This window comes from Abramis brama, assembly GCF_963993115.1.
Source record: "Abramis brama genome assembly, chromosome: 18".
NCBI classification, from domain to species: domain Eukaryota; kingdom Metazoa; phylum Chordata; class Actinopteri; order Cypriniformes; family Leuciscidae; genus Abramis; species Abramis brama.
In genome coordinates this window covers 30,197,617-30,217,774 of record NC_139980.1, presented here as the reverse complement: position 1 = coordinate 30,217,774, position 20,158 = coordinate 30,197,617, and the positions used below count along the sequence as shown (strand labels likewise).

Below are 20,158 nucleotides of genomic sequence, written 5' to 3'. Positions count from 1 at the left end.
CTTTTTTTTAGTTTCATCTGACCACATAACCCTGTGCCGTTTGAAGTTCCAGTCATGTCTGACAACTGAATATGCTGGAGTTTGTTCTTGGAGGAGCGAGGAGCATTTTTCTTGAAACCCTCCCAAACAACATGTGGTGAGGGGTTGTTTGATTTTTTTTTAATAGGCTTTCTGACCCCCAAGACTCAACTAATCTCTGCAATTCTCCATCTGTGATCCTTGGAGAGTCTTTGCCACTTAAACTTTCCTCCTCACCGTGCATTAAGACAATATAGACACACGTCCTCTTCCTGGCAGATTCGTAACATCTTTAGTTGATTATAACTTCTTAATTATTGCCCTGATGGTCAAAATGGGGATTTTCATTTCTTTAGCTATTTTCTTACAGCCACTTTCTATTTTGTGATGCTCAACAATCTTTTGCTGCACATCAGAACTATATTCTTTGGTTTTACTCATTGTGATGGATGATTAAGGGAATTTGGCCTTTGTGTTTCCTCATATTTAAACTCCTGTGAAACAAGAAGTCATAGCTGGACAATATTGACTGTATATATTAAAATATTTTTATGTTTCTTCCCAAGTGTTAAACACAATGAAAATGTTGTTTCATAGCAGAATATCATGTGCTTCAGCCTGCAGTGTGAACGCACTCTCATCAATGGTGGGAAACTACCTGCATAACAGCAAAGTGCCTGTTCTTTCCCACTGATGAGATAAATTACCACAGTCTTTTACGACACCTCAAGATACAAACAACCCGGTTCTTCTGGCCACAGTAAAGTCATTCAAGCACTGTTTATCAAAGCATCCACATGATGTTCTTTCTTTCCAGAGGACGGTTTAGTTGTGCTGGGTTTCGACAGCTTTCAAAATAACCACCAAAATCAATCAAACATTTAACATGAAACATTTAACATTAAGTTTTCATTTAACATGAAAATGAGGATGATGCAGATACACTGAAAATAATTATGGACCACTATATGACTTGGAACTGGTTTACCCGAAAATGAAGATTCTGTCATAATTTACTCACCTTCATATTGTTCCAAAACCTGTGACTTGAAACTCTGGAAACTGAATAAGACACTTATGTGATCTTCAAGTGGAGAAGGAAATATTGTTATTAGGACTTTTATTTAAATTTTACATGCTGTATTTCAATCATTTTAAAGGTGTTGTGATGTCAAAACAACTTAGGCCCTGTTTACTCCTGGTATTAAGATGTGTTTTGGTCGATCGGATCACAAGTGGATGACTCTAAATACAGGTGTAAACGGGGTCTAAAATGTTTTGAGCTTGTCAACTTTCGACCACTTCCAGAGGTAGTCGAAAACACATTAGATCGGATTGTTTTCGTAGTGTAAACGCTCATGTGGTCGAATGTGTTTAAACAGCCACAAAAGTCCGCCTGCTCTCCGTCTACTGACCTAATGCGTAAACATTATGAGAAGTCACTCAAAAAAAATTACTCTTTAGTGGTTCCACACAAGCAAATTATTTTTTATTAACATTAATGGATTTTTTTGAATCTATGTAAGCTCCTTGTGTTGTGACAACACAACTGAATGAGAAAGAATCTATGTGAAATAGTAATGTCCAACCAAATCACTGGAATTGCTTCCCTGTAACTTAAACCAGTTAAGTTTAGTGAACATGCTTTAGTTTATTTAAAACTGCACTTAAAATAAAAGTGTGTAGGATTTACATGATTTCGCAAATTCATTTCTAATAGCACTTATATTAACATATTAAATGCTAAGATTTATATGCTCCTTCAGCCACAAGAGTTTAACTTCTTTGAATCAGTCCACATCCTATGCTCCACTCTTCTCCCCAATGGTAACCCACTGTAATTTAAATGGTTCTAATAATTCCAATGTAATTGAACATTAAACAAAATTACACACTATCAAGTCTTCCCCTTTCCTCATTTTCTCAAAAACACATAAAATAACACTTAATTTCAACATTTATTCTCTCTTAATTCAGCTATTCATCTTCACACGCCGTCCTCATCCAATACGTTGGAAATCGTCACATCCGTTGCTGTTTTAAACGCGAAATTAAACCCTTTACATTTAATGATTGATAATTAATAGTGGAAAATGTATACAGGTTAAGGTATTAAACGCAATACAATAGTGTTTTGGTGGCAAAAGAAATATATGTGTTACTTTAACAAAAAATATTTGGATAAAAAGAATAGTGCCACAAAACTATTTTTTTTTTAGTGTAGCCAGACGGGATTTAAACTTTGTCAACTAAAGACCCAAGTTTGGTTTGAAGACAAAGAACATAACAAGCACAATGTTCTCTCAACATTCCTGATTCTAACACACACTCACAGCGTTCAGTGTGGTCTTACAGCTGTCAGAGCAGAAACGAAAGCTGATGCTCTCTGTGTGTTTTTCCGTCGTTTTCGGGTCCTTTTATATGTATATCGCACACGCTTATTCTGTCCATTAGATCGAAAGATCTGAAAAAACTCAAACATTTACCCGCCCATAGAACCTCCCCTGAAGAACTCAGGACACAAATGGTTGAAAGTGGACAAAATATCTTAATACCAGGTGTAAACAGGACTTACAAGTATAGACAACAAGTGTGTTAATCACTTTTCATGGTTTGCTTTATGTAACATTTAGTTTTGATACCATGTGTTTTGAATGCATTTCCTCCTAACAATGAAATCCTGACTCGTAGGTACAAGCTTCTGAAGTGCACTTGAAGGCAGCATAGAGCGCTGCAGTAATGATATATTTTTAGCCAACCCAGGAGTTTGCATCACCCTGGTTCCCTCGACAAAAAAAACAATAGGATTTTTTTCTTTGGTTTTTGGATAATTGCAGAAAATAACAAAAGTTTATGATTCTTACATGTTTTGATCACCATTATAATCTTCACAAATGAACACAGCTTTATGAATTTTGAAGCCTACATACAATTGGCAGAAGTAAAAAGCTAAATATTGGCTACAAATGAACTACACAACTTTGACATCACCATCACTAAGCTTCTGACAACTCTTCTGACAAAGGCTTTATTTAAATAAATAAAAATCCTTGAAAGTTCGAGTTAGAATACTTTGCAAGAGCTCGATTATAAACAGAACAAAGCTGTAAAAGTAAACTAGTGAATAGATGAATTTTCCTGTTTGGCTGATGACATATTTAATGTCCCCGACAACCTCTGTAGTCCCATTTAGCCACTTGTTAAGCAACAACCTTTTGTCAAGACAAGTAAAAGCTTTAAAGAAAATCACAAGAGGGTATGTAAGTGTATGTATTTTATGGCATAAATTAAAACATTTGAATAACTTGAATATCTTATTGTAGACATTTAACCAAAAACCCATTAAAAAAAAAAACATTGATTTCAGGAAGATGGAACTGGAAGTGGGTTTTGGCCTACAAAAATACATAATTCCTGCAATACTTTATTAGCACTGGGTTTAAATACCCTGACACCATTGACACAACGGTACTGTCTCCTGACACAATGGTACTGTATTAGTTTAGAAGGCTTGGAATATTGTGCACTAGGGCCAGTTGCATAAACATAGCCATTATGTTAAGACGGTGTCTTAAGAACTAGTATGATCAACTAGAAGTTAGTTAGGGGTAATCAGTATTACTGTTCGGTGTCAAATTAGACCAATCTACGTTTTTAATGTTACTGACTTTAAAAAGTTATTAACAGTTTTAAAGAATAAAATTGGATGACTAACTTGTAAGACTAGTCTTATGCAACTGGCCACTGGTCATATTTTGGCTAGTTTTATGATACTTTATGAGTGCTTTTTTGTCCGTTATGGAGTTTGGCATTTTTAGATCCACAGAAGAAAGAAAGACATACAGGTTTGGAACAGCAAAATGCTGAGTAAATAATGACTTGATTTTCATTTTTGGGTGAACTTTTAGAGCAAATATCAATGGTCTTGAAATATATTTGAGAGTACTTAGCATGAAAAAACAGACTGCAAGAAATTGTAGTCTGCCTCGACCCAGATTCCACTCCAAAATATATTTTAGAATGAGCTCATCCCCAAAATGGCTTAATTATCATAGAGATGAAAGAAAGTGAAGCTATATTGTTTCTTCAACATTTGGGTTGATTACATCCTGAACAAATGGTCAATTCTAGAATGGGGATGGGTGTGGGACACAGAGAACCATCTCAGACAATGGGGTGTCACAACTTCATTAACATACAGACCACAGCTGTTGCAACAAGAGCAACTTCATTTACATTAAGAGTGGTAAACTAACAGGATAAAAGGTTTAAGATTTGGATGTTCTGGGTTCATTCTGACGCCGGTGAACCGAATGTGCTTCGTGTACCTTGCCACTGCTATGCTGTAATAAACTTCATTTTTGAGATCTTCGACGTCCACATCCTTTTTTCTTACAAGACTATATATGATATCTCAATGAAATGCCCTTTATATAAAGCCATCACATAACACCTAAACCCCTTGATAATACGGTGTCACACAGCAATGTGCTATGCCATACGTTGGGATGATTTGGATCCGTATTGCAGCTTGTGGAATAAATAAAAAACACACACACTAAGAACCACTCCATGCTGTGCTATTAAATTCAGCATGAAATGGAAGTTGTGATAGTCTTTTTGTCCCTAATGTGACGTATATCTGAGTTAAACGGCTTCGCAAACAAGAAACATTTCAGGGCAGGACTTGATTTTTTTAGCAATGGGAATTGAGTGGATTGTTGGATGGTTGTGGTTTGCTATTGGTGGATCTCATGTGAGTGACAGGTTGTCCCGCCCTCATGCCGACTCACATGTCACCAGAGAAAAGAATGTTGTTACTGCAAGAGGGAGGGGAAGTTATTTTGATTAAAGATAATGAGCTCACATGAATTAAAAAAAAAATTATGATGTGCACAGAAAAATAATTTATAATAAGTATTGTAATATTACATAAAAATAAAAAAAACGTTCCAGTTAACTAATGTTCTGTACATATTCATTCATAAGAGCGCAAGAGTCACAGATCCTACTGATTCAGCATCAGTTGAGTCTCATTCACCGCACTCTTCTCTACTGTCGGTTCCTCCGCTCCAGGTTTGGACTTGTTTGGGTCACACACCAGGAAGATGGTATTGTCCGGGTCGATTTTGTCATCGGATGGACGGCAGATGTTGGATCTCCCGCAGAGGCGGCTCAGCTGGTTGACTTCTCGTTTGAAGTTCTTGCTGAATACATAGTAGATGAACGGGTTGTATATAGTGGATGTCTTGGCGAACAGACACGGTAGCATGCTGACCTCAGGAGGGATTGAATCACCAGGCCGGTAGACGGACCACAGGCTAATGATGCCATACGGCGTCCAGCAGCTGACAAACCCAATGCTGATCAACACAGCGATCTGTAAAAGCAAAGAATAACATGCTGAGATCTGTTTTGACGTTTGTTCCTGGCCAACATTGCATTGTGGGGCCAATATGGGCTTGAGATATGGGCACTACATGGGTTTGTCCATGGGTTCCATGTTGGCCCAGCATGGGCTAATTCAGATAGGGCCGAAATAGGAACCATTGCCAAACCCATTTAGGGCCCATACTGGGGATAATTCAGATACTGCCAACATTGAACCCATTGATAAACCCATTTAGGGCCCATACAGGGGCTAATTCAGACAGGGCTGACATGGAACCCATTGACAACCCATTTAGGGCCCATACTGGGGCTAATTCAGACAGGGCCGACATGGAACCCACTGACAAACCCATTTAGAGCCCATACTTGGGCTAATTCAGATAGGATCAAAATAGGAACCATTGGCAAACCCATTTAGGGCCCATACTGGGGCTATTTCAGATAGGCCCAACATAGAACTCATTGATGAACCCATTTAGGGCCCATACCGGGGCTATTTCAGATAGGGCTGACATGGAACGCATTGACGAACCCATTTAGGGCCAATACTGGGGCTAATTCAGACAGGGCCGACATGGAACCCATTGACGAACCCATTTAGGGCCCATACTGGGGCTAATTCAGACAGGGCCGACATGGAACCATTTAACAAACCCATTTAGGGCCCATACTTGGGCTAATTCAGATAGGACCGACATGGAACCCATTAACGAACCCATTTAGCGCCAATACTGGGGCTATTTCAGATAGGGCCGACATGGAACCCATTAACGAACCCATTTAGGGCCCATACTGGGGCTAATTCAGATAGGGCCGACATAGCACCCATTGACCAATAGATCATTATAAATAACACGGCCTATTTAATGTCTTGCAATGCTACAGTATAGTGATTGGCACCTCTTTCTGAATACATTCAATGCTATGAAAATATGAATGTGTCTGTAAACAACCTTCAGGTGATGTGAAGCTTCTGCGTACAGCAGCTTTGAAATGGTCTCATGTGGCTAGAACAATCACAGATAAGAACATGGGAAAAGAAAGCCAGTGATAATTGAATCATTTACAGTATTTTGGAATAAATGTTGCTATCGAAAGCTCAAGGGCATTAGGGATGAATAGAGCTCAGTTTTGAATGAGTATTATGAGTTCCAATTCATACTACAGGGAAACATATCCCTCAGCGTCATTACACTAGGAATAAAAATGTCCAGGTTGAGATTGCTGAAAGAATCAGAGTTTGAGTGAGGTGTGATGTAAGGATTGGTAACTAAAGGTTGAACCCAATGTATTATTTTTTCTTCCGCTTGTCAAGGCTTTCCTTTTCCATATACTGACAGGAGACAAGAGAAACAGTCAAGTTCTTTAAAGTAGTCCATACAACTGTTTCACTACTCTAACTCTTCTGAAGCCATACAACAGCATTGAGAGCGGAAACAAACTGAAATGAGTTTTCACATTGTTCACAGGAACTCTCATTAGTATGTGCACAACAGTCTTATTTTAGTATCATTGATATACTATTATAGTTTTTGTTAATACAAACCCCATTTCCAGAAAAGTTGGGACATTTTGTAAAATGCAATAAAATCCACAATCAATGATTTGTTAATTCTCTTGAACCTTTTTTAACTGACAAAAGTACAATGAAAAGTTTTCCAAAGTTCTCTGACCAACATAATTGTATTTTGTAAACATAAACAAATTTTGATTTTGATGGCTGCAGCACTACAAAAAAGTTGGGACAGAGGCAAAATAAAAGTAAAAAGATTATAGAATATCCAAGTTAAACTCTTTTTAAACAGTCCACAATTATCAGATGAATTGGTAATATGAGGCCCTTGCCTGCTAGTTAACCTCACTGTGAGGGTTTGTGATTGAGCGTAAAAGGAGCATCTCAGTCTTTTAAGCAAAGGTGGGTCATGGCTCACCACTTTGTGCAAAATATCATGAGAGAATTGTCAAACAATTAAAAAATAACATTTCTCAATGCAAGATTGCAAAGAATTTATGTCTTTCAACATCTTCCATACATAATATAGTGAAAAGTTTCAGAGAATCTCAGTCTTTGTATAGGGCAAGGTAGGAGACCTCCGTTGAATGTGCGTGACCTCTGAGCCCTCAGGTGGCATTGCATGAGAAACCATCATGCTACTGTGATAAATATAGCCACATGTGCTCGGGAGTACTTTGGAAAACCATTGTCACTTAACAGTCTGACGCTGCATCAAGAAATGCTACTCGAATCTCTGTTACGCAAGGAAAAGGCTATACATTTGTTTGATGCAGAGATGCTGCCGAGTTCTCTGGGCCCGAGCTCATCTCAGATGGTCTAGAAGACTGTGGAAATGTGTGCTGTGGTCAGATGAGTCCATGTTTCAGCTTGTTAATGGAAAAAACGGACATCCAGTTCTCAGTCCTAAAGATGAAAGGGACCATACAGACATTCATCAGCGACAGGTACAAAAGCAAACATCTGTCTTGGAATGGGGGCGCATCAGTGCAAGCGGCATGGGTGAGTTGCATATGTGTGAAGGTACCATTGACGTGTATGGATTGTGCAGAGACATGTACTGCCATCAAGATGACGTTTTTCCTGGGAAGCAAGACCATTTCAGGCCTCATCCTGCACATGCTACAACACAGTGGTTTCTAGACACTGCCTGCCTGCAGTCCAGATCGGTCTCTTATTGAAAATGTATGGCCCATCATGAAAAGGAGAATCAGACAACGATTACCACAAACTGTTAAAGCAGATGTCTTATATCAGGAGAGATTGGGTGTAAATTCCACTTGCAAAACTGCAACAATTAGTATCCTCAATTCCCAAATGATTAAATTTGTAATTAAAAGGAAGGGTGATGTGACACAGTGGTAAACATGCCTCTGTCCCAACTTTTTTGGAGTGTGTTACAGCCATCAAAATTAGTTTATACAATTGATTTCTGGCCATTGTGATTTAAATAACATGACTAAAGATAAAAGCTAGAAAGCCTCTTTCACGTTCAGATGAAAGCTTAATGTGCAGATCTTATGTTTCATATTAACAGTGTAGCTGGTACACACTGTAAATCAAACACACTCACCACCATGAGCCGCCGCTGCATCTTTATCATGTTGGGTATGTGGTTGCTGTCGTCCATAGACTTGTAGGTGACGTATAGTTTCAGAGCGATACCAGAGTAGCACGACATGATGATGATGGCTGGGAGGATGAGGTTCATGAGGAAGATGGTAATGACAAAAGACTGGCTTTGTTCCTTCATGTCCCTCCAGGCCAGAGTACAGGACAGGCCGAAGGACTCTGGGCCGTATTTTCCCCATCCGATCAGAGGGAAAAGAGCCCAGAGTAGCGCGTACAGCCATATGGTTGCCACAAGTATCTTTGCGCTCCTTTTGCTGATTTTCTCTTCTATGGACAGAGACAGACATTTCTAGGTATGAAAAGGGGATTAAAATGAAAAAAGTATGTATCATTTAAGTCTATGACCATTTATATTATAGACAAACAAATAATATAATAATAATTATGAAATAATTGTTGTGCTCATGCATTTTTTTAAATATGTTTCATATATGTAATCATTTATTTGATTTGGTCCACACTGAATTCATTTTATTTTTTAAAAGAACAAAAAAAATCCTGTGATTCCACTTATTTTATTGGTAGATACTCAGACATTTATCTTTGTAATGGAATCATTTCATGACAAGTTAAGGCCTAAATACCTCCATAGCACATTTAGCCTACAGTAAGTGGTTGAACAATTATTTTGCTTACAAGCATCACCAAGAACAATAACATAAGGGGAATTGTACAAGTCGACCTGTATAACTGCCCTCACATTAAGCTGAGTTCACACTAAATGCCACAAAAATATGGGCAATTGTGTCTAGATGTGCTTGAACTTGGCTGAGAGAGCGGTTTGAAACCACTGCCATGTGTTTGTATGCTTCATTAAGACAGAGACAGAGCTGGAAACATACTGTGCATACTGTGTCTTTTCCTAGAAAACTGGGGAATGTGTGGTTTTCCAGATTCAAGATATACATCTATAAGCTTCTGCCAGTAAACTAACACAAACAAGAGTCTAGATCCTTTCATTTAGGGGGAGACCGGGGAGTGTTGTAACATGGGGTCACAGTTGTAATAACTGAAGAGCTATGGTGATGTCATCAATTATACACTCCCATCACCTTTTTGAGCTCACAGGAGAAGTGGCATGTCAAAAAAAGTAATTTTCAGGAATGAAAGTGAATTTTTTGCCTATCAATCATTGTATTTTAGGCCCTGTTTACACCTGTTATTAAGACCGCGCTGAACGCTGTGAGTGTGTGTTAGAAATCAGGAGTGGTGGAAGAACATTGTGTTTAGTAGTTTTTAGTCTTCAAACCAAACTTGGGTCTCCAGTCAAAGTTTAAATCCCGTCTGGCTAGTGCGCTTCTTATAATGTTTACGCATTTGGTCAGTTGTCATCCACTTGTGATCCGATCGACTAAAACGCATCTTAATACCAGGTGTAAGGGCCGTAGGCTACGTTCACACTGTCAGTCCAAATCCGATTATTCGTGTATCCTAATGGAATCTGATCTAAAATTATTGACTGTCCACATTGTGTATCGCAACTGTTCAGATCCGATTTGTGTGTCCATGCCACTCCATCGTTTTCCGGAATATCTGCATTGGTCTCTATAGCGATGGCGTTGCGTTGGTAGGTATACGCCAACAACAACCGCACCATGGAGGGGTTTGCAATAGAGATGTTGTCTTATTATAGCATGTTCCCTATTAGAACGTCTCACGTTTACATTTTACGTGGCGTGAGAAAGCCACATAAACCACGCAAAATCTGATCAGGGCAGTCAGACTGAAACGGATTTCCAGAAATACAATTTGAATTTCAAACCACATATGAATGTAGCTCGAAACGGATTTGTAAAAATTGCATTTTATGTGATTTTTTGTTGTTGTTGCCATTAACACTTTCTAAATCTGATCGGATTTCAGTCAGATATGCACAAAAATCAGATTTGGACAGACAGTCTGAATTTTCCGGGACTGATCCCAGCTATGTTTCTAGGTCCCCATCCCGGGATTGATGTTAGGGTGCTGCTATGTATTTGCTAGTGTGTTCTGGATGGTTGCTAGGTTGGGTGGATGCTTAACTCGACACTGCCAACTGAATGAGCTCTTCTGGCATTGTATCTCTTTTAGCTCTTTTATCAGGATTTGTCTGGCTACAACAACAAACCAGAGATCCATTTATTTCTCTATATGGCAGTTTTCCCATGCCAAGTTTCATTTCAATAATTCAGTGTTTTTCTCCCGGGCATGAGACAGCCAAAAAACTCTATTAAGTTAGCTTTCTGAACTGTCATGTTGAGTTTGTGTGTAAATGACAACTATGTGCTGTAACAGAGCTCCCCAGCAGCTCTCAGCGTGAACACAACCCCTTACAGAGATGAAACCGGATCGCTCTGTCTGTCAAACAATTCCTGGATATCGAAACCTTGTTTTGCTATTGTAGTGGAAAAAATCAGAAATGATTGGCTGTTTGCTATTTGGAGGATGTCAGATGTGAGATATTATTTTATATTGTACTCTTAGTGGTGATCTCATTTGCTTTCTTTGCTGGACTGTTGAAACTAGGGAAGTACATTTGTCAACATTTAAATGACAAGTTATCGTCATTGAAATAAATATTCGTTATTTAAATATGTTTGAGACTTATCAAAATGTATATATTTTTTAGTTTGTATTGGCCTACTAAATATTCCTCCTTGCTCTTTGCAAAAAAAAAAAAAAAAAAAAAAAAACCCTTACTTTTACTCTCAAGACTGATATTGTAATATTTGATGTATAAATGAACTCTCATGTTCTGTTTGAGGTCTAATATACCTCAAGGCTCATTTTAATAGCTTGAAAATTATGGTCAAGGTAATATTCCAGGTTTGGTACAAGTTAAGCTCATTTGACATCATTTGTGGCATAGGCCTAATGTTGATTAGGCTACCAAAAAAAAAAAGATTTCAACTAATTTTCCGTTAAAAATAAAACCAAAAATGCTGAGGCATTTACAATTAAAGTGAATGGAGCCAATTTCTGGCGGATTTAAAAGCGGAAATGTGAAGCTTAAAACTTTATAAAATCACTTGGCTTAGTTCTTCTGTGTATTATTTGAGCTGTAAAGTTGTTTAAATCCTTTTTACAGTCGTTTTAGGGTTTTAGAGTTTACGGTGTCGTTTTCATGGCGACAAAGTTGTATAGAACTTTACACAGAATTGATTGAATGATTGATTAATAATAAAATCACATATTATTTGTCTTGTGTCTATACTGTTGAAACAGTGATCGTTTTAACATTTACATTTTATTGCAAGTGCCGAACTGAAACTCAGATTTTAATTGGAAATTGTAATAATTATTATATCAAATGCTATTGATTAACCTTAAATTGTACTAAACTTGGAATAGGCCTATTCATTTAATACCTACAGATATTTACAAGATTTTTTTTTTAATCTTATGAGAACAGATTATAAACAAAATGTCAGATAACACGCATCAACCACCTTCCATGACAATTTGGGATATGTATTGGGTCTTATGGAAACCAGCAATACATTGTTACGTCCCTGGACGTACTGTTGTTGTTGTTTTTGTTTTTTTGATTTCGTGATATGACTTGTTATTGTGCAGTCCGTTGTCTCTTTTTCTCTCTCTCCCTCTCCTTCTGTGCAGGCTTGAATGGGCTCAGCTGCGGCAGATCACGTTGATGAGCGGGAGTCTTGATATGCTGAGAAAGATGGCAATGCAAGAGAGCTTCTTGGGCGCGCGTCGTAGAGCCCCGTTGTCGTCCCTCATCTCCTGCCCCAGACATTTAGTTTATTGTTGGAGTTCTAAATGTTGGAGTGTGTTTCGTTCAGTGAGGTTTCCCTGGGGTTGTCACCGTCGAATTATGAGGACATCTGTCTTGTTACTTTGGTATCATAAGTTTCTCTTTTGTGTTATATTTTATTTATATTTTCTTATTTAAGCTGTTACTGATTCATGTCATTAAGTTGATGTTTAATTAGTTTCTTTTGGAAGCCGTAGGGAGGAGGTTGCCATTCTTGTTTTCTTGAGTAATTTTCTCCTGTTTATGGTCAGTTAGGGAGTAAGGGAAGTCTTTTGTATTTTCTTTGGGGTTTTTCTTTTGTTAGGTAAATTACATTTAATTCCCTTTAGTTAAAACCATTTTTGTTTGTTATTTTGGCTTGAACCCCTCCTGAAGACTCACGCTTCCTGTTATTCATTCTTATGTTAATAAAAACTTACTTTTGACACTATTTCGTTCTGTAATATTTGTATGTGAGCTGGGACAGGAGAAGGGATAGATGTATCAATACAATTGATGCTTTTGTTTGTCATCGGCATTCCTAACCCTAGACGGGGAGGTCGTGACAACATTCTAAGATTCTTTGATTTCTTTTACTGTGTCAATCTGCAATTTGCTTTAGCTAGAGTCAAAGCTAAAGCAACTAAGCTATTTCTGACTCCAAACAGAAATAAGTTCCTAGAAAGGATATGGGTTACATTTCTGAAAAGTGCATGTGTGCGTGTATAATATCTGTAAACTGAGTTTGATTAGCTCAGATTAATGTATTGGGAAAATGTGAACTACTACCATTCTGAAACGTACATCACTGTCATTCTGAACAGAACATTAAAATGGTAAGAATCACTCAATAGGAATCCATGCTGAATTCAGAATAGAAATAGGTCTAAGTATAGACCCCTGAGGAACTCACTGGGTGATTGGAGCGTTAAAGACACGATGAAGCGAACAATAGCCATAATTGTCAGGGTCGACATGCTAGCTGCTCCAAAGAAAAATCCCATCAGGCCGTAGTACACACAGGTGACGTCTCCCCCTATCCAATGGTGGTTCCAAGCTGAGGCTACAGCCAGCGGGTACATTGTGACGGCTGCTCCCAGATCTGTCACAGCAAGATTCACGCTAAGAAGCTCTGGGGGCTTTATGTGGTTTGACCGCTTGTACGCCATCACAAGAACCATCAAGTTCCCCACAATGGAAAGAATTGCTGCATATGAAAAGATAACAAGGAGAAATATACATAAAAAGAATTAGGTGTGTAGTGTACATATAGCAACATGTTATTCAACCGGTTTTACTCATTTGAAACAATGCCTTGTAATTGACTAAGAATCACATTTATAGTGTTTTGTTGACAAAATTGGATATGGTAAAACATTTATTTTTCACTTAAAATAAATATTTCTGCAAGGCTGCATTTATTTTATTAAAAATACAGTGAAAACTGTAATACTGGGAAATATTATTACAATATAAAATATTTTTTTTTCTATTTGAATATATTTTAAAGTGTAATTTACTGTGATCAAAGCTGAATTTTCAGCATCATAACTCCAGTCTTCAGTGTCACATGATCCTTCAGAAATCGTTCTAATATGATGATTTGCTGCACAAGAAACATTTCGTTTTATTATCAATTTTAAAAACAGTTGTTTTACTTAATATTTTTGTGAATACAGTTATGCATTTTTTCATTACTTGAATGAATAGAAAGTTCAAAAGACAGCATATATTTTACCCCAAACGTTTGAACAGTAGTGTGCGTGCATATTATTAATATTATTATTAACCATCCCATTTTGCTTAACACTAATTATATCTGTAATTCTTGATTCTGATTGGTCAACTGCTGAATTCTGTTCTCAAATATATACCATTGTCCATGGCAAGCATTCTCCAACGTATCTGTACGTTAGTTGTGTCTTAGAATCACTTCATTCTCTAAAATGACATGTATTAAATCAATATTTTATGTCCATTTATTTACTATTTATTTCAAAATGAATAACATATTGCATCTGGGTTTTGATTTTGAGATAATGACTAGCTGACTGTACATATCCCTCTTTATTACTTACAGGATTTTCCTCCATAAACTTGCTGAATAACCCGATGCTGTATCTTCTATATTAGTTCTATTTTTGCATTTATATTTTTATTTATGCATTTGGCTTTTACCCAAAGTGACATGCATTGCCTTTAAGTTTCATTTTATCAGTTTGTCCATTTCCCATTTTCTTGGCACTGCTTGGCTCTCCTCCACAGTTTAAACCACACTCCTCTATTGTATATTGTGTTTTGTTTCATGTTAGGGGCAAATCCCAGACGAATTCTTCTGCAGTCTTATGTAACCCCATCTTCAAACAGTCTCTTGTGTCCTTTCTTTGTGTCTTCGGCCTCTCTTTAATCTCAGCAACCAACAGTATGCCATCTTGACTCTTTGATAACCTTCCTGTTGTGCCCTTCAGCCATGTACAGTTTCACACCGAGATGTTGAGGTGCTTTATCGCCAAATATACAGGTCTGTTCCATTCATAATCAGACTGGAGATTTAGACTACATTTACTGTGTGCATTTGGCAGATACGTTTATCCAAAGCAACTTTTACTGCATTCAAGGCATATATTGTAAACCCTGGGAATCAAACCCATGACCAACTCCACCCCACAACAACACTATTTTAATTTGCTGAATGTTACATTTTACTAGCATTATCAGGTTTGATCTGTGCTGTGCTGGTGAAATCCTTCATCCAGGTTGATCGCTGAGTATGTGGATTACATTAAATACGAGCCATCTGTAGTCACGTAGAATTACACGCAAGATTCTAGGATAAACGAATAAATCTCCCTGAAGCAGAAAAAAAAACTGAATACCTACATCTGCTCCAGCAAAATTAACAACAGCTTCCTTTGCAAAGAACAAACCTGTTTAGGGAACAGAGGACCTTCATTCAAAAGAGCCTTATGGGTAAAGTGTGTATAAGTCATAAGCCATCAGCTTTACCCCTTATCCTCAGCTCGTCAATAGGTTCAATGCTCCCAAGGATTTACCAAACACCTGCAGTTTGCTGTGACATGTATTGAGGAGATTAAATGTCCCCAGTTGCAAAGACCTGAAAAATGATGTGGGGTATGAACTACTGCGTCAACATCCACAGGCATTTCTCAAAGCAGCCGAATGAGAAACGACAGCCAAATCAGTGTGAAAGCACCTGAATTTCTATTTATGATGTCTCAATATGTAATTTACAACCCAATTTTCTGAAGTGTGTGGACTTTGAGGCATGAGAAGATTCAAGACTTGAAATATCATCTGCTTTGGTGACCTGGAGGTCAAATCTGCAAATCTTGTAATTGAAGAGAATTAAATTAACCTTGAACTAAATTGAGCTGAATAATTGCCCACTATAGAGCTGCTTTACAGCTGAATTTAATTAATTTCATAAATTTCATAATTGATTAGCTTTGCAACAATGAAACTGTTACTAAATTAATTTGAATCAACATTAAATTAAATTGAGCTGATGACAGTTGTCTTCTGTAGAGCTGCTTTACCGCTGAAATTTCATAATTAAGTTATTTTCTCTCGCCTCTCGAAATTCATGACATGACTCTCAGATTTTCTATATAAATTCTACCGGTACATGAGTGAATTAAATGACTGAGTGATGCTGATGACAAAGGATGGGAGAGAAGGAGAAGATGCAGGCATTTATCAGTTCAGAAATAGGGTGGACTGGGGATAGTTACACTTTTAATAGCAAATCAATTTCTGCGTAAAATCATACTTTAAAGCAATTGAACAACCCTTACTGCTCAGAAAAAGAGGAAAGTTCATTGAACACCATATTGGGGAATGTTGTCACAATGGAACCTGCAAGAAAATATAAAGAGCAAAACAACTATGAAACAGCAAAAATGTAAATTTAACATACAAAAATATCACTATATCCATTGTTTTGGACAAAAAAAATATTTTAATTAATTAAAAATTGCATAAATTTAGATTTAAATGCGACCGCTTCAATTCGACATTTTGGAAAAAAACACCCTAATAAATCCACCTTTGTCATATTGGCTATAGTTGATTCTTGATTAAATGTATAGTATGATTTTTAATTGTTTGTTTACTTCTATAGCCCAATAAACATAATGATAATTTTCAGTGTTCTTTAGACACTATCACATCATTCCTGAAATGTATATAATACCTCTTCCAAAGAAAGTAGGGGCGGAGAAATTACTGTAAGTGATTAATACCAGCCTGCAAACTTAGCTCCTATTGTTATGAAAAGAGAAATCTCAAGAGAAAATTGTGGTAAAACTGCTTTTAAAGTCAGAGGGTATTAGATACTTAATGGTTTAAAAAGCAAAAAGCAAAATCGCAGTACAGAGGATGCAGTGGTAACACTAATACTGGATTAGCATCTTGGATTAGTCTTAAACCATAGCTCTGGCTCTCTTTGTGGACTTTACCTCTTTAATGCGATACAGCCAGAGCTTCTACTGACAAAAATGATTCAAATGAAAGTTAATCCTTACCTGATTGATTGGTACTACTCATTTTTGACAGGTAGAATACAGATAGTTAGAATCAGTCAATTTAGCCTTAGGTTGGGTGAGCACATCTTTCTTTTTTATACAGACAACTGTAAAACTGATATCATAAACACATAAATATTAAAGTTTTCAGATGATACTGTGCTTTTGTCTTTATTAGGGATTGAAGATGATTCTAGTATTCATCAGTGTTGTATGGATAGATTAGTGGAGTGCTGTGAAAGGAATTCACTTATAGACAGGAAATGATTTTTGGTCTTCCAGTGAATATCTATCAAACACAAGTGACTGTACATAACATACAGATTGAACAAGTATATACAAGTACTATAAACTATTTTCTGAGGATACTACAGTCATTTGGAGCAAATATACAGATCTTGCTATTTATCTGGTGTAAGCTGTCTCTCTCTTCAACTTAAAGCTCGATTGGCTAGACTGCTATGTATTTGTTCAAAGATTGTGAGCCAAATGCTTGAGTCAAGTTTTCATATTTTCATATTTCATATTCATATACTAAAAAAATTATGTCTAACCCTTCTCATATTTTATATGAGGAATAGCTTTTGCCATCAAACAGAAGATTTAGCATATGCTGGAATGAACAGATTAAGGAAATCTTTTGATCACCAGTCTGTTTACTTAATAGAGCTGGTGATCTAAGTAGGCCTCTGGGTTCTGAAAACATAGAAGTGACTAAATTGATGCACTGTAGCCACAGTTACGTATTGTTTTGTTTAGTCTATTGTGATGTATTACAGTTTTTCAGTAGTTCAACTTCCACAACATTTAGTCATTTGTGCACATCATGGTAGCTGATGAGGAACGTCTGGATGTGCATGAATGATTACAGTACTATGTGTTGTATGTTCAGTTCCAATATGTACTGCAATATTGTTTACAGTTGTGCACAGCTCTACCCAAATGGAGTTTATGTTTGTTGTAAATAAGGGTGTATTTTTTCTTTTGCACAATGCTGTGAACAAATTAGAATTGCAAAGAGCATATGCAGTAAAAATGTGAAACATACATATTCAGTGTCTTGTACTCAGTTACCTCACTAAATACAGTAATGTGTAACTTTACTGTATTTTTCAAATGGCTGTGCAAATAGTATATAGTGCTGTCTTGAGCATTTTCAGGTAGTGTCACCAAGATCTGACTTTTTTGCATTGGAAAACATTTACAGAGTAAACTGTCATAATGAAAACATGACAAAGCCATTTGACTATCTTGTTCATAAACAATGGTGTCAGGACTTTACATCTTGATGACACTGACACTTTCATTGACATAAATACTTGCTTTTGAGGAATGAGCTATCCATTTTGAGCAAGTGACACGCTTTTGCAGGTTATCAACTAGGTTTTGCAGTTTGTACTAATTGTTTTGAGAACTGCATTGACTGAGAAAAACTGTAATTGATGTGGTAGGCCTACTGATGTGAGACAATAAACGCTGTGGGATGCGAGACAATTTTTGGAATAAAATCCAACAATAAAGTGAAATTAGAAAGAAAAAAAATTGAAAGGGAAAATTTCACAAAAATGAAGTTAATTCAATAACGCTATTTGACAACAAAGCCATTGCTAAAGAAAAAAGCAATTGTGTTGTTGGGCCAATGTTGTTGTTTAAAAGCCTTGTAGTTGCTGAGATATATTTAGACCCCATGAGAACTTCTCGCGTGTGACAACTAACCCCGGTTTCTCCTAAATGAAAGTAGGCTACCAAAGCATCGATTGATAAATCTTTTCTACAAACTCGTTTTCGGAATAACACATCCCTTTTGAGTCAATTATGTAAGAAGTGAATTTCAGTAATCCGTCTGGAAACAAACAGACTCATTATTACGCACCAGAATCGGTTACCAAAAAAGTTGGAGATCCAGAAACTCAATCTTACCAATAAGCAGCAGGAACGCCCCAATTCCATAATCCACAGCGGGTGATAGTTTAGAGGAATAAATATCCATGAGGACAAGTGAGGTGTGCTCTTCAGCGGGAAGAGATGATGTTAATTAATTCCCAGAAATTAACATGGATCAGTGCAATTGGGAAAAAAGTTACAGAAAATATACACGCCGCGTAATGATCCACACTGCTGTCGTGTATTAGAAACATCTGTTGTCCAACAGAGATAAAGAACGCGATTTAATGAAGCTTCGACCACACCAACAGACCGAGAGAATGAAACGATGCCGTTGTCTTTGTTCAATAAGGAGTTAAACAGAAGAACACACCATGAGCAGTTAGTGGTGCGCGTTGGACACACTCACTCCAGCGCGACTGTACAGCAGCGTCTGATATAACATCTCTACAAGAGTCCGCTTCAGTCAAGTCCTCAACAGACAACAGGAGGGGCTTCATAATCACTGGACCACTCTTGCAATAGATAGATAGATAGATAGATAGATAGATAGATCTGCTCCATCAAAATTAACAACAGCTTCCTTCCAACAAACTTGTTTAGGGAACAGAGATAGATAGATCTTTTTGAAATAAATAAACAGAGAAGAGTGAGAGATGAACGAGAGATGACCTTGATTCTCCCAAACAGATTTCCCTTATAGTGTGTGTGTGTGTGTGTGTGTGTGTGTGTATGTATATATATATATATATATATACTAAAGCTGTAAATTGCAATCATGCAATCCTCACAAAACACACTTGATTACAGAAACACAGTAAACACTGTATGAAAGAAATAAATGGATTCTTCTGACATAGAGGAAATTAAATTAAATCAAATCAACAAGCATTGTTGTAATTTTTTGTAAAAGGTAATTTTTTTTGGATTCCCAACCTTAATTAAATTTAACAAAACAAACTGGGACTTCATCCCAGTATGAATCATTTACTATACTGCATTATCAAAACTGGAGCCATTTTGAAGTGCACTAAAACAATTATGTTCTGCTCTCTTTGATGTCTCTGAATGAAAATGAAAACTTAAATCCATCAAGAATAGTCAAACTGTGAGATTGAACACATAAGCAGATAAGGTTTGTGTGCAGAGCAGAAATTTGTCAAATTATGCAATTAAAGCATGATTCTCTGAGGAATTTGTATGGGCACAATTAAAGCCATATGTTCATCTGCAATCTCATTTCGATTTCTTCAGCTGTTTGTTTTTCAGCAGAAAACTTTGAGTGTACTGTGGTTAATAAAGGATCTGTGCTGTGTCCCAATTGTGCTTATTTGCATGGAAAATATGTACCGTTACTTGAACTGATTAAATGTACATTCAATGCACTGCAAGTTGCTTTAGATAAAAACATCTGCACAAATGTAATGGATGCTAACAAATAGC

The 20,158-nt window shown here is 37.0% G+C and overlaps 1 protein-coding gene across 1 annotated transcript; it reads right to left on the bottom strand.

Moving 5' to 3' along the window:
• Positions 1-3,280: 3,280 nt before the first annotated feature.
• Positions 3,281-19,164, bottom strand: opn8b (opsin 8, group member b). The gene is made up of 4 exons (XM_084090833.1): positions 18,752-19,164; positions 13,201-13,494; positions 8,496-8,821; positions 3,281-5,398 (listed from the first exon to the last, which is right to left on the bottom strand). Exons 1-4 carry the CDS (start codon positions 18,819-18,821, stop codon positions 5,027-5,029), a joined length of 1,062 nt encoding a protein of 353 aa, XP_083946959.1. The 5' UTR covers positions 18,822-19,164; the 3' UTR covers positions 3,281-5,026.
• Positions 19,165-20,158: the final 994 nt, after the last annotated feature.